Source organism: Haematobia irritans, chromosome 2 (assembly GCF_050003625.1).
Source record: "Haematobia irritans isolate KBUSLIRL chromosome 2, ASM5000362v1, whole genome shotgun sequence".
Lineage (NCBI taxonomy): Eukaryota > Metazoa > Arthropoda > Insecta > Diptera > Muscidae > Haematobia > Haematobia irritans.
The window spans coordinates 101,674,136-101,689,311 of NC_134398.1; the positions used below are offsets into that span (position 1 = coordinate 101,674,136).

Consider the following 15,176-nt stretch of genomic DNA (forward strand, 5'->3'; position numbering starts at 1 on the left):
TTTTAGTCGTTGCTGCCAGCTATAGTTGAATTAGCGAGGGATTCGAAATGGCGTGTAAGGTTGGCTATAATTGAATATATGCCTGCTCTTGCTGGCCAATTGGGTCAAGAATTCTTTGATGAAAAATTACGGGGCCTCTGTCTGGAATGGTTAAATGATCACGTATATGCAATAAGAGAGGCAGCTACATTGAATATGAAGAAGTTGGTAGAACAGTTCGGAGCACGGTGGGCAGAACAAGCTATAATTCCAATGATATTAGTTATGTCTCGAAACAAAAATTATTTGCACAGTAAGTAATGTATGTTTACTATATATATTCGTGTTTTAATTTTATATAAATATATATCTTACGAAAGGAATGACTTGTTTATTTTGTTTGAAAATTATGGCGGAAGTGTGCGGAACTGATATAACTACAAAACTACTATTGCCGACAGCGCTAGTTTTGGCTTCGGATCCGGTATCAAATGTTCGATTTAACGTTGCGAAAACACTTAGGAAAATATCACCTTTTCTTGATGCCAGTGTTATTGAGTCTCAAGTTAAACCCACACTAGAAAAACTTAACGCTGATACTGATGTTGATGTTAAACATTTTGCTGCAGAAGCTATTGCAGCTATAACAACAGGTATGAGGCCAAGATCGATTACAAAAAATACATCATAGTACTTTAACAAATTCCTACCCAATTTTCCAATAAATCTTGTTGAAAGCCCCATGTTCTTCAAGGGCATTATCTTTTTTTAACTTTCCATGTATTGAGCGTGTAATTATGCAATTCTATTTCTGAAGTCCCAAGGACGTTTTGAACTTATATAGCACAATTTGAATGCATCGTGAACTGATATAACTACAAGACTACTATTGCCGACAGTGCTGCTTTTGGCTTCGGATCCGGTATCAAATGTTCGATTTAACGTTGCGAAAACACTTAGGAAAATATTACCTTTTCTTGATGCCAGTGTTATTGAGTCTCAAGTTAAAACCACACTAGAAAAACTTAACGGTGATACTGAAGTTGAAGTTAAACATTTTGCTGCAGAAGCTATTCAGCTATAGCAACAGGTATGAGGCCAAGATCGATTTTAAATAAAAAATACATCGTAGTATTTTAAAAAATTCCTACTCAATTTTCCAATAAATCTTGTTTTCAAGTTCATTTGTGCTTTTGCAAGTGACAGACGTGTTTTCTGTGACGATTGCGTGTTTAGTACATTTCCTAATATAAATCTTTCATAAACCTCAAAATTCCGAAAAGACTTCTTGCGACTAATGATGCGGACGATATGTCTCCATCAAAAGACTCAAAAACTATCAAAAAACAAAGAAAAAACTATTGGTTGCCTTTGCAAGCCTTAGCAGATGACAACGAAAATGATTTGGATATGACCGATAATGAAAGTGGTCCAAGTGATAGTTCAAAAAAGAAAATATCTCCCCCACCAATAAAGGTTCTGGGGCAAAATGTTCAAAAAACACAAGATATTTTAACTGAAAAGCAAATTTTGAATTACTATATCAAAAAAATTTCAATTTGTATAAAAATTACATGTGACGACATGGAAACATATGATATGATATGAAATCTTCTCTTACTCAGAGTAAGATTCAATACTTCTCACATGAGAGTAAAAACAACCGTACGTTCAGAGCTGTCATGTATGGCTTAGATGGAAGAACAGCTGGTGAGGTGAAATCAGCACTTATTCAACTTGGCTTCAAATGCATTGACGTCAAAGCAGTGGTGAAAAAATTTGAGCAGTATGAAGATACTATTTTTATTGCATATTTCGAGAGAGGCACTGTTAGACTCATTGAAATCTCTCTTTCGTACTATTGTGAAGTGGGACTTCAAACGTAAAATAAAGAACAGAGTTGTTCAATGTCACAAATGCCAGATGTTTGGGCATGGAGAACGGTTTTGTGCAGTAAATGCCAAATGTACAAATTGTGCTGGGAACCACCTTACAAAAGATTGCAATGTACATTCCGTCGTTCGTTGTGCAAATTGTAATGAAAACCATAAATCTACTTACTTGGCATGCCCAAATCGTACTCGTTATTTAGAAATACGAGATAAAGTCAACAATAGGGTGGCAAGGCGCCAGCAACGTACCATAGCCGATAACAATGAAGTTTCGGTCATAAATACCAATACCATACTAACACCTCCCCAACAAAATCCGACCTTTAACCCAAATTGGGGTCCTAATGCCCGAAATTCCGCAGTTCCCAATGAACTTTTTAGCGAACAGGAAATTACCAATCTTACCCTTGAGATTGTAAATGGTTTAAAAAATTGTGCTAATAAGCACGAACAATTCAATGTGATGACGCAGTTGGCTATCAAATATTTATATTGTAATAACAAATGAAGTTAAATATATTAAATGTAATATTTTGGAATTGCCGTAGCATTTGAAATAAGTATTTAGAGTTATTTGATTTACTACTAAAAGAAAAAATTGATGTATGTTTGTTATGAGAAACATGGCTTAAATATCATAATATTTTATACCATCCTAATTATAACTGCTTGCGACAAGAAAGAAATACAACAGGAGGTGGTGTCGCAATTCTTGTTAAGAAATCTATTAGATATATTGAAATGCCACGGATAAAAACATATGTAATAGAAAACCTAGGGATTGAGATAATCTCTAGGGATTCTTTTAGATTAAAAATCTTAAGTATATATTTTCGAGGTGGATCATGTTCCCGCGATTTTAAGAACAAATTTAAAACTGATTTAAGAAGACTCTTCGCTATAAACGGTCACTTTAGTAGACACCGTAACTGGGGTTGCCAAATGGCTAATAGTTGGGGGAACCTACTATCAGAAATTACTACATTTTTTCCAATTAATATCTTAAATTCTCAAGATCCTACTTATATTCCAGCTTCTTCCACATCTACACCTTCAACTTTAGATTTAATTTTAACTAATGCCCCATTTTTGGTTACTCAACCAGTAGCTATGAATGAGCTCAGTTCTGATGATCTTCCAGTTAAATTCATGATCGAATTTTCAGCTGCGTTCTCTGCTTGTGGCGACTATGATTACGGTAAAGCAAACTGGGAAGGCTTTAAATCTTTTTAGAAAAAAGAATTCAGATATTTGCCGGTCTATGTTGAAGAGTTAACCACTTCCCAGATTGATACAAACATAGATTTTCTAAATATGAAACTTTTGGAAGCTGAATTGTTATACATTCCGAGAAAGCTTTACAAGGAGAATTATATTAAATTGCCCAAAAATATCCTTAAAGTCATTGCACAAAAGAACTATTATAGGAGGCAGTGGACTAAGTTCAGAAACCGCGACGATCATCATAAAATGATGGAAATCTCAAAAACGGTTCATTCTATGATTAGTATTTACAGAAACTCCGTTTGGAATAGGAGGATAGCAACACTGAAAAAGGGAGATAAACCATTTTGGAATATTTCTAAAGTTCTCCGTAAGAAATTTCCAACTATTCCTTCTTTGAAATTTGATGGTAACATATTATTTACCAGTAAGGATAAGTCAAATGCACTTGCCAAAGAATTTTTGAAGAACCATCAGGTTTCCGAACATTTGGGTTCACAATCTTTCAACTCTATGATAGATACATTTTTTTATAGCTTTGATTCTTTGCAGGTAGAAATTGATACCTCTGAATTGGTTAGCTTCGATTTTGTCTGTGATCTCATAAAATACAGCACCAAAAAGAAATCTAGCGGCTTGGATGGCTTAAAGGCCGTTCTTATTTGTCAATGTCCTGATGTGGTTTTGCGCTTTATAACAGACATATTTAATTCTTGTATCAGACTAGGTTATTTCCCTTTAGCCTGGAAAACGGCTAAAATTATTCCCGTTTACAAGAGCGGCAAACCTGCCGATGTTACTTCCAGCTACACTGAAAAAAAAGCATGCCCGGTTCCAAAGATTTTGTCTTTACTTTAAAAAATTTGGTATTGATTCCGAGCCAAAGAAGCGGAGAATACAAGTAAGGATACTTTTAAGACACAATTCTCTTTTAAATTTGGGTTTTGTGTACTTGCTTCTAGGAAGCAAATTTTAATTTTTCGCTTTCTCAGCTTATTTTCTTCATATGCTATCAAAGTCCTTTAAAAACGAGTTAAGGACAACTTTATTTTCCAAATTAAGACTCGATATCCAGTAGAAATTATGCTATGTTTCAAGTAAAAAACATCTTTAAAATAAAGTTTAGAAAAACATGTCCTAAATTTGAAAGATTTTTTGCTTTATAGTCAAGACGCAAAAAGGCAACAAATTTAAAGACAAATTCATTAAATTTAAAGAATTTTTCTGAATTATTAAAGTCAAGTTGACCTTAGCCCAAACATTTTTTCTTTCATGTTATGATACCCATTTTTAAGTCAAATCACTTAATTATAAGGACATTACGACTTCATTGAAAAGATTATCGACTTTTGGACAAAGAAAAAAACTTTATGTTAGAGTAATGCGTCTTCTATGCTAAGCAAAATTTGCATTCGTATTTTAAAGACATGAAATCTTTGACCTCACGACAATATTTTTTTCAGTGTATCGGCCTATTAGTTTATTAAATTGTTTAGGGAAAATTTTTTAGAAAATAATAAAGGAAAGAATTCAGTCATTTCTTGCAGATAATAGAATTATACCTGATGAACAATTTGGATTTCGTAGTTCGCATAGTAGTACTCACCAAGTCAAGCGAATCTGCAATGACATAAAGGAACTTTTTGCAATGAAATTGTCAACAGGTCTAATTCTATTGGATGTGGAAAAAGCGTTCGATTCTGTTTGGCATAACGGCCTAATTTTCAAACTAGTAAATTTCAATTTTCCTTTGCCGCTTCACCGAAAGAATTCTCTTCGTTAATTTTACGAAGAATTCTTCATTAACTATTCTTCGTGAATTCTTCATTAAAATAACGAAACTTTCATTCATTTTCGTAAATTTTACGAAGAACATTTTACGAATATACGAAACTTCTACGAAATATTCTACATTAACTTTTCTTCGTAAAAAGTTCGTACATTTAACGAAACTTTCTTCAAATTTCATGAATTTTGTGAAGAAGTTTTTACGATTATTTTACGAAACATTCTGCGTTAAAATTTCTTCATAAAAAGTACGAACGATTTTCTTTGAAATAACGAAGGAGTTTCATTGAAGTTTTAAAATTTCCGTTTGCGGCATTAAATTATCTTTTATAATGTCCTTGAGTGTATTCCTTTATTCTATTTTTTTATGCAAGTCTATGCTACTTCTCATTTGGGTGATATCGCGCTATGAATAAAAGTGAAGCAATAAAACTGAAAATTATTCAAAAACTTAAGATGTAAAGTAGTGATGTCATTTTTCACACTTGTAACTACAACCAAATGCTCTTTCGACTAAAATTTTTTTCTAAAAGTTCGAACATTTTTGAAAAAAGGTACGAAAATTTTTCATAAAAAGTACAAAAATTTTTCATAAAAACTACGAAATTTTTTTCTTAAAAAGTACGAAACATTTTCATAAAAAGAACGAAATTGTTTCATAAAAAGTACGAAGATTTTTCATAAAAAGTACGAATATTCTTCATAAAATGTACGAATTATTTTCTTACAAACTACGAAAATTTTGGAAGAAATACGAAATATTTCGTACTTTTAATGAAAAGTTTCTTTGGTTGTAAAACAATGACAAATTTCGTACTTTTAACGAAATTTTTCGTTCTTTTTACGAAGAAAATTCTTTCGGTGTAGTAAAATTAATAAACAGTTTCTTAAGAAACAGATCTATGAGTGTTTCGATCAATACATCTCTGTCTGAGTGTTATGAGGTGACAGCTGGTGTTCCCCAAGGATCCATAATTGGACCTATACTTTACTTGATTTATATTTCAGACTTTCCAAAATTAACGAATTGTAAGTTCGCTTTATATGCAGATGATGTAGGAATTTATATATCTAACAAATGCCCTGATGTTATATTGTCTGATCTGCAACATTCTATGAAACAGGTAAATAATTTTATGAGTAAATGGAAGATTAAACTCAACACCAGTAAAACGCAGGCTATTTTTTTCTCCAAAACAAGAAGTTTTTGTAATTTACCTACACCGAAAGAATTTTCTTCGTAAAAAGAACGAAAAATTTCGTTAAAAGTACGAAATTTGTCATTGTTTTACAACCAAAGAAACTTTTCATTAAAAGTACGAAATATTTCGTACTTTTTACGAAGAAAAGTTCTTCCAAAATTTTCGTAGTTTGTAAGAAAAAAATTCGTACTTTTTATGAAAAATCTTCGTACTTTTTATGAAACAATTTCGTTCTTTTTATGAAAATGTTTCGTACTTTTTATGAAAAATTTTCGTAGTTTTTATGAAAAATTTTCGTACTTTTTATGAAAAAATTTCGTACTTTTTTCTGAAAAATGTTGGAACTTTTAGAAAAAAAAAATTATAGTCGAAAGTGCATTTGGTTGTAGTTGCAAGTGTGAAAAATGACATCACTACTTTACATTAGAGGTGTGCACGTGACACGAAATTGTCGTGACTCACGAACATTTTCGTGACTCACGCGTGAGTCGTGAGTCACGCTGACGGCAACGGCGTGAGTGTGCGTGAGCGTGATTAACCAACCAAATGTCGTGCGTGAGCGTGAGTCACGAAAATAATATCTTCGTGAGTGTGCGTGAGTAACGAATTTCGGAAAAACACGCTCACGAAAATAATCCCGCTTACGAACATAAAATGCTTACGAGTTGAATTCATTTATAATTTTAGTAACATCCTAGGTGGTAAGAGTTTTATAACGCACTCGATTTTAACCATACTCATGTTTTCAGTCAGGTTCTATAGGTAAATCACTCATAAAATTATTCGTGAGTCACGAAGTTTTTCGTGAGGCACGACATTTTTCGTGAGTCACGATATATTTCGTGAGTCATAACATTTAAAAGATTTTCGTGCGTGAGTGTGCGTGAGTATAAATGTTCTTTTCGTGAGCGTGCGTGACCGTGAGTCCTACCAAAAAATATCGTGCGTGAGTGTGCGTGAATAAGATTTCTCCATCGTGAGTGTGCGTGAGCGTGAGCACAATATTACTCACGTGCACACCTCTACTTTACATCTTAAGTTTCTGAATAATTTTTAGTTTTATTGCTTCACTTTTATTCATAGCGCCCTATCACCCAAATGATAAGCATAGACTTGCATAAAAAAATAGAATAAAGGAATACACTCAAGCACATTATAAAAGACAATTTAATGCCGCGAACGGAAATTTTACAACTTCAATGAAACTTCTTCGTTATTTCAAAGAAAATGTTTCGTACTTTTTATGAAGAAATTTTAACGCAGAATGTTTCGTAAAATATTCGTAAAAACTTCTTCACAAAATTCATGAAATGTGAAGAAAGTTTCGTTAAAAGTACGAACTTTTTACGAAGAAAATTTAATGTAGAATGTTTCGTAAAAGTTTCGTATATTCGTAAAATGTTTTTCGTAAAATTTACGAAAATGAATGAAAATTTCATTATTTTAATGAAGAATTCAGGAAGAATAGTTAATGAAGAATTCTTCGTAAAATTAACGAAGAGAATTCTTTCGGTGTAGTTCATCCTTATGCCTTTTAAATCAGACTATTCCGTGGAATGATAATATAATAATATAATAAATAATTAAAAGTTGTGACTCCCAAAAAATTATATTTGCTGCCCGTTTTACACCGGATACAACCTCGGAAGACATATCGGCATACATCAAATGGAAGTTAAATAATAATGCTGAAATCAAAGTATATAAATTTACGTATGCTGAAAGACGAAGAAAATCGTCGTTTAAGATATTAGTGCCTGAGGATCTCTTTGATAAGATTTTAGACCCTGGCTTTTGGCCTCCTAAAGCGTTTATTAAGGAGTACATTTATCGAGATGTAGAACAAACTAATATTGCTCGTTTACCGACTGTTCCTATTACTGGATCAAAAAACTAACTGCCCACAAATCTGAAAACGAATTATCTTTGATTTATCAAAACGTTCGGGGACTGAATACTAAATTGCATAACCTGTATTTTCTGTAATAAATATCAGATTTATAGATGTGATCATGTGGATAAGTCTAAGAAAACTGGAGGAGGCGTTCTTATTGCAGTTTCTTCTGAATGTACATCTGAATTAATCTCGAATGAGTTAAATGATATTGAATTTGTAGCAGTTAAAGTTCGTTTGAATAGAAACTACATGTTTGTTTCATGCTCACATATTCCACCATCTTCAAATGAAGATCTGTATAGTAAACATGCAAATGCTATTTTATCTGTCTTTCAAAAATCTAACTGTATGGATTTACTTATTGCCCTTGGTGATTTCAATTTACCAGCACTTAAATGGAATCAATCCTTAAACTCAAATGCATTAGTTCCATCTGGAACTGGGTTTGGGAATAACTTCATTGAGTCGTTGTTCCAATCTGATCTTTGTCAAATTAATAATGTATATAATTACCGGAATACTATTTTAGATTTGATATTTACGAACCAAAAAGACATTGTTCCTTTTTCATCTGTTCCGTTGACATTACCTGAGGATCGTTATCATCCGACACTAAGTATTCAAATTCCTTTGCCATTATATCGCAAGGAACCGAAAAATAACTGTGGAAAACTATACTACTGCTTTGCAAAGACAAACTTCCAAAAATTAAATTCACTTTTAAGTGAAACTGATTGGCATGAAGTAATTTCAGCATCTTCTATTGATTTAATGATTGAAAAGTTTTATTCTATATTAAAAGACTGTATTAAAAAATCAGTCCCTAGAATTTCGTTTAAAAACTCGACTGGTCCACCTTGGAATTCAAAGCAATTAGCAATGGCTAAAAACAAAAAGAATAAACTATATAGAAAATTTAAGATTACTGGAAATGCTATTGATTTTGCGAAATATTGTGTTGCCCGAACTGATTATAACTTGGAGAATAAAAGATCTTATAAATTGCACATATCAAATGTAAAAAGTGAACTGAAACGAAACCCTAAAAGTTTTTATGGATTTATTAATTCCAAACGCAGTGTTAGAACTTTTCCTAAGTCACTTAAATTTGGAGCTGTTGTCGCAGATGATGATGCTGGAATTACTAATTTATTCGCAGACTTTTTTGAATCAACTTATTCAACTAAGCCCTTTGATGAATGTAATTCATATCCTTACCCAATACCTCAATCCCGTCTTATCAATATACAATTACTGAATATCAATACAGTTTTTGAAAATTTGCGAAGCCTTAAAAACGACAATATTCCAGGTCCAGATGGTATTCCTGCTTGTATCTTGAAACAATGTGCTGATTATCTTTCTCTTCCTTTATGCGAATTATTCAACAAATCGCTTAGTTCAGGAATTTCCCCGCCATTATGGAAACAATCCTTTATTACACCGTTATTTAAATCTGGTAGAAAGATGGATATTTGTAATTATAGAGGTATGGCTAAACTGAACGCTATTCCGAAACTTTTTGAGAAGATTATGACTGAAACTCTATGTTTTCAAGTATCACCAATTTTGTCTAACTGTCAACATGGCTTTAGAAAATCTAGATCGACTGTGACTAACCTAATGGAGTTTACTTCATTTATAAATGATGGATTCAAAGAACGCAAACAAACTGATGTTGTTTGTACTGACTTTAGTAAAGCATTTGATAAGGTGAATCATAAGTTTTTACTACGGAAATTGGAGTTTATGGGTTTCAGTGATATGTTTTTAAAATGGCTTCGCTCTTACTTGACTGGTAGAACACAGAAAGTTAAATTTCGTGATACGCTTTTTGGAGACATTGCTGTATATTCAGGAGTGCCGCAGGGAAGTCACATTGGACCGATTCTTTTCAACCTGTTTATAAATGATTTACCAGAATCAATATTTCGGTGCAACGTTTTAATGTACGCAGATGATGTTAAAATTTTTCATTCTTTTAACGATCATACTGGTCAAACTATTTTACAAGAAGATCTAGACAGATTATTTCAGTAGTGCAAGGTGAATCTGATAGAGCTGAACATATCGAAATGTAAACATATGTCATTTTTCAGAATAAAACTGTTGCACTCATGCTATGTCTTGAACGATCGTGAACTTGAATCTGTTAATTCTATACTAGACCTTGGAGTCACATTGGACCCACGATTGGATTTTCGACGACATATCTCCTTAACCATTAACAAAGCATATGGAACTCTTGGCTTCATCAAAAGGTGGAGCAAGGAGTTCTCTGATCCGGTTGTAACAAAACTGTTATATATTTCTTTTGTGCGCTGTATACTTGAATATGCATCTGTAATTTGGGATCCTGTTTATGCGATACACTCCAATTCAATAGAATCGGTTTAAAAACAATTTCTTTTGTTCTGTCTTCGCAGATATGGGTGGAATTCTAGTAACCTTCCCAGTTATGAATACAGGCTGAATATAATCAAACTCCCAACTTTAAAGAGTCGCCGTACAATGCTAAATATTAGCTTCTTATCTAATGTTATTCACGGACGAACGGATTGTGTCTATATTTTGAATCGGATCCTTGTGAATGTTCCTCTGAGGCCGTCACGAAACTACCAGCTGCTCCAAATCCCTTGTTCTAGGTCAAATTATGAGAATAATAACCCAATACTTCGTCTGTTCTCCCAATGAGTCGATTTAGCGATGTCCGTCTGTCTGTCTGTCCGTCTATACAGACAGTACAGCTCGCAATTTAAGTCCGATCGTCCTCAAATTTGGCATAGGGCCGTTTCATGGGACAGAGACAATCGCTATTGGTTTTGGAAAAAATCGGTTCAGATTTAGATATAGCTGCCATATATATTTATTCCCCGATGTGGTCATAGTTAGCGTGTTTATCAACCGATTTTCTTGAAATACCGTACATCCAAATATTTTATGAATCTCGAAAATCTTGTAAAATATCAGCCAAATCGGTTCAGATTTAGATACAGCTCCCATATATATCTTTCGTCCGATTTAGACTCATATGACCACAGAGGCCAAAGTTTACTACCGATCTTCGTGAAATTTTGCACAGAGGGTAGAATTGACATTCTACCAATTCTTGGTAAATTTGATTGAAATCGGTTCAAATTTAGATATAGCTCCCATATACCTTGGCAACCCTTAAAGTGGTCGGTCGTGTTTATATTTCTATTCTTCCAAGTGATTTTAAATCAATTGTTTTTTCATATATTTAAACTTTATTATAGTGATTCAAAGTGTTCATTTAATCAAGTGAGTGATAACATCTTCGAATTGACTCGAGTTATTGGTTCCGGTTGATTATTTTTGTGGGAATTATCGAGGGATTCCCGCTCAAGTGTCTTTTTGTATTGTCATTTGTTTTGATTTCTTTCCTTGGTGACTTGTTTGTTACTTTGTTTTTGTTTTGCGGACTGCGTTCATTTCCATATTTGTGGACTTGGTAATTATTTTATTTTTCCAAGCATAGTTTTAGGCACTTTCTTATAATAGCGCTGTGTTTATTTGGTATTGTCTTGATTTATTTGGGCATTCGGACTCCGAAGCATACTTCTAGGCGCAAGTGGAAATACTAATATATTAGCCCTTAGTTGACTTTATACTGTTATATATACATATAAATTTTTTCCTTTTGTTCTTCTTTTTTGTTTTGTTATTATCATATCTTTCTATCTTCTCGAACATGGATTGTGAATCATAAGTTTTTACTACGGAAATTGGAGTTTATGGGTTTCAGTGATATGTTTTTAAAATGGCTTCGCTCTTACTTGACTGGTAGAACACAGAAAGTTAAATTTCGTGATACGCTTTTTGGAGACATTGCTGTATATTCAGGAGTGCCGCAGGGAAGTCACATTGGACCGATTCTTTTCAACCTGTTTATAAATGATTTACCAGAATCAATATTTCGGTGCAACGTTTTAATGTACGCAGATGATGTTAAAATTTTTCATTCTTTTAACGATCATACTGGTCAAACTATTTTACAAGAAGATCTAGACAGATTATTTCAGTAGTGCAAGGTGAATCTGATGGAGCTGAACATATCGAAATGTAAACATATGTCATTTTTCAGAATAAAACTGTTGCACTCATGCTATGTCTTGAACGATCGTGAACTTGAATCTGTTAATTCTATACTAGACCTTGGAGTCACATTGGACCCACGATTGGATTTTCGACGACATATCTCCTTAACCATTAACAAAGCATATGGAACTCTTGGCTTCATCAAAAGGTGGAGCAAGGAGTTCTCTGATCCGGTTGTAACAAAACTGTTATATATTTCTTTTGTGCGCTGTATACTTGAATATGCATCTGTAATTTGGAATCCTGTTTATGCGATACACTCCAATTCAATAGAATCGGTTCAAAAACAATTTCTTTTGTTCTGTCTTCGCAGATATGGGTGGAATTCTAGTAACCTTCCCAGTTATGAATACAGGCTGAATATAATCAAACTCCCAACTTTAAAGAGTCGCCGTACAATGCTAAATATTAGCTTCTTATCTAATGTTATTCACGGACGAACGGATTGTGTCTATATTTTGAATCGGATCCTTGTGAATGTTCCTCTGAGGCCGTCACGAAACTACCAGCTGCTCCAAATCCCTTGTTCTAGGTCAAATTATGAGAATAATAACCCAATACTTCGTCTGTTCTCCCAATGAGTCGATTTAGCGATGTCCGTCTGTCTGTCTGTCCGTCTATACAGACAGTACAGCTCGCAATTTAAGTCCGATCGTCCTCAAATTTGGCATAGGGCCGTTTCATGGGACAGAGACAATCGCTATTGGTTTTGGAAAAAATCGGTTCAGATTTAGATATAGCTGCCATATATATTTATTCCCCGATGTGGTCATAGTTAGCGTGTTTATCAACCGATTTTCTTGAAATACCGTACATCCAAATATTTTATGAATCTCGAAAATCTTGTAAAATATCAGCCAAATCGGTTCAGATTTAGATACAGCTCCCATATATATCTTTCGTCCGATTTAGACTCATATGACCACAGAGGCCAAAGTTTACTACCGATCTTCGTGAAATTTTGCACAGAGGGTAGAATTGACATTCTACCAATTCTTGGTAAATTTGATTGAAATCGGTTCAAATTTAGATATAGCTCCCATATACCTTGGCAACCCTTAAAGTGGTCGGTCGTGTTTATATTTCTATTCTTCCAAGTGATTTTAAATCAATTGTTTTTTCATATATTTAAACTTTATTATAGTGATTCAAAGTGTTCATTTAATCAAGTGAGTGATGACATCTTCGAATTGACTCGAGTTATTGGTTCCGGTTGATTATTTTTGTGGGAATTATCGAGGGATTCCCGCTCAAGTGTCTTTTTGTTTTGTCATTTGTTTTGATTTCTTTCCTTGGTGACTTGTTTGTTACTTTGTTTTTGTTTTGCGGACTGCGTTCATTTCCATATTTGTGGACTTGGTAATTATTTTATTTTTCAAAGCATAGTTTTAGGCACTTTCTTATAATAGCGCTGTGTTTATTTGGTATTGTCTTGATTTATTTGGGCATTCGGACTCCGAAGCATACTTCTAGGCGCAAGTGGAAATACTAATATATTAGCCCTTAGTTGACTTTATACTGTTATATATACATATAAATTTTTTCCTTTTGTTCTTCTTTTTTGTTTTGTTATTATCATATCTTTCTATCTTCTCGAACATGGATTGTCTTTATGAGAAATGTGATGTCACTAATATTCATGAGCGCTCTATAACGTGTTGGCTGTGTGAGGGTCACGTTCACTTAAAGTGTGCCGGACTTAATGGTAGACATTTTGACAAGATAGTGGATCGTTCGAATGGGCTCAGATGGTCATGTTTAAAGTGCAGACAATTGGACATTGACTTTTATAAGTTTTTCATTGAGACCAAAAGGGGGGTTTCGGAATTTAACAAGGAATTCTGTAGTCTTTTGGAAAGATTTCGCAAATTTGAGAACATGTTTAAGAATTTTAAATTTGATAGTATTACATCTCCCAAACGTAAGAGACCTGCACCCCGGAATATGGTCATATCTGATGAAGCGCCTTTACTGGGTCTTCCCCCTACTCCGGACTTGAATGGTCTATTTACACCAATTGTTGATGAATTACCGATTCAGACTGAGGTTTTGAATCTCTCCCTGAATGGTCCTTTGTCAACTATGGTGGTTAACGAGGACTGTCCCTCAAATGGGGCTGTGACTCCTTTGTCACAGGGTCCTCCCACGCGTATTGGTGATGTGAGTACTTCGATTCCATCGATATCCGTTGCTCCGCCTAGTCATGATGTCGGCCCTGTGCATGGTGACTTAGTACCTAATTCCGCTTCAGCAAATTCCCTTAGTGATTCTGATTTAGTTGTTGTGCCGCCACGTAAAATCGTATTTCTTTCTCGTCTTGCCAACGATACTTCTGTGGATAGAGTTTGTAACTATATACGTTCAAAGTATGTTGACTTCAGATCATGTGACTGCAACATTATTAAACTGAATAACCGTCAACAGAGGGATATTTCATCATTTAAGATCATTGTTCCGTTGAAAATGTTTGATGTATTGGTTGATTCGTCTTTCTGGCCTCCGGGTTTGCTGGTTACGGAATTTATACCCCGATCTAGACCGACCCGTCCTATTCCTGTTAATTTAGTAACGGCTTCAAAAAAACTAAATCATGATATTTGTATTGTGTATCAAAACGTAAGTGGTCTTAATACGAAACTTCGTCAAGTATTCCTGAACAGTCTATCATGCGAGTTTGATATTGTTATATTCACTGAGACATGGCTAAAACCAGACATTTTCGATCTGGAATTATTTTGTACAGAATTTAACGTCTATAGAAAGGATCGGTTAGCTCGTAGGGGTGGTGGTGTCTTGATAGTCGTGAGAAGCTCGTTTTTATCACATTTGCAGGATTTAAATATTGATTGATATTGATATTGATTCTATTTCTGTACGCTTGAACCTCTCCCGACTGAACATTTTCATTACATGCTCATACATACCACCGAATTCTGACATGGGTATATATATGACTCACTTGGATCTTATCAGGTTGACTATGGATAGACTCACAGCTGATGACATAATTTTAGTATTTGGCGATTTTAACGTACCGAGTTTACGCTGGCTCAATTCCGTGGATGATACACTTGT

The 15,176-nt window shown here is 34.0% G+C and overlaps 1 protein-coding gene across 1 annotated transcript in view; it reads left to right on the top strand.

Moving 5' to 3' along the window:
- The window catches only part of LOC142225898 (serine/threonine-protein phosphatase PP2A 65 kDa regulatory subunit-like), a gene marked incomplete in the record, with an annotated part of 366,424 nt that overhangs the window by 302,234 nt on the left and 49,014 nt on the right, over nt 1-15,176 (top strand). The window contains 2 exon segments of the mRNA XM_075295757.1: nt 7-292; nt 360-632. Coding sequence (XP_075151872.1) covers nt 7-292; nt 360-632 — 559 coding nt within the window.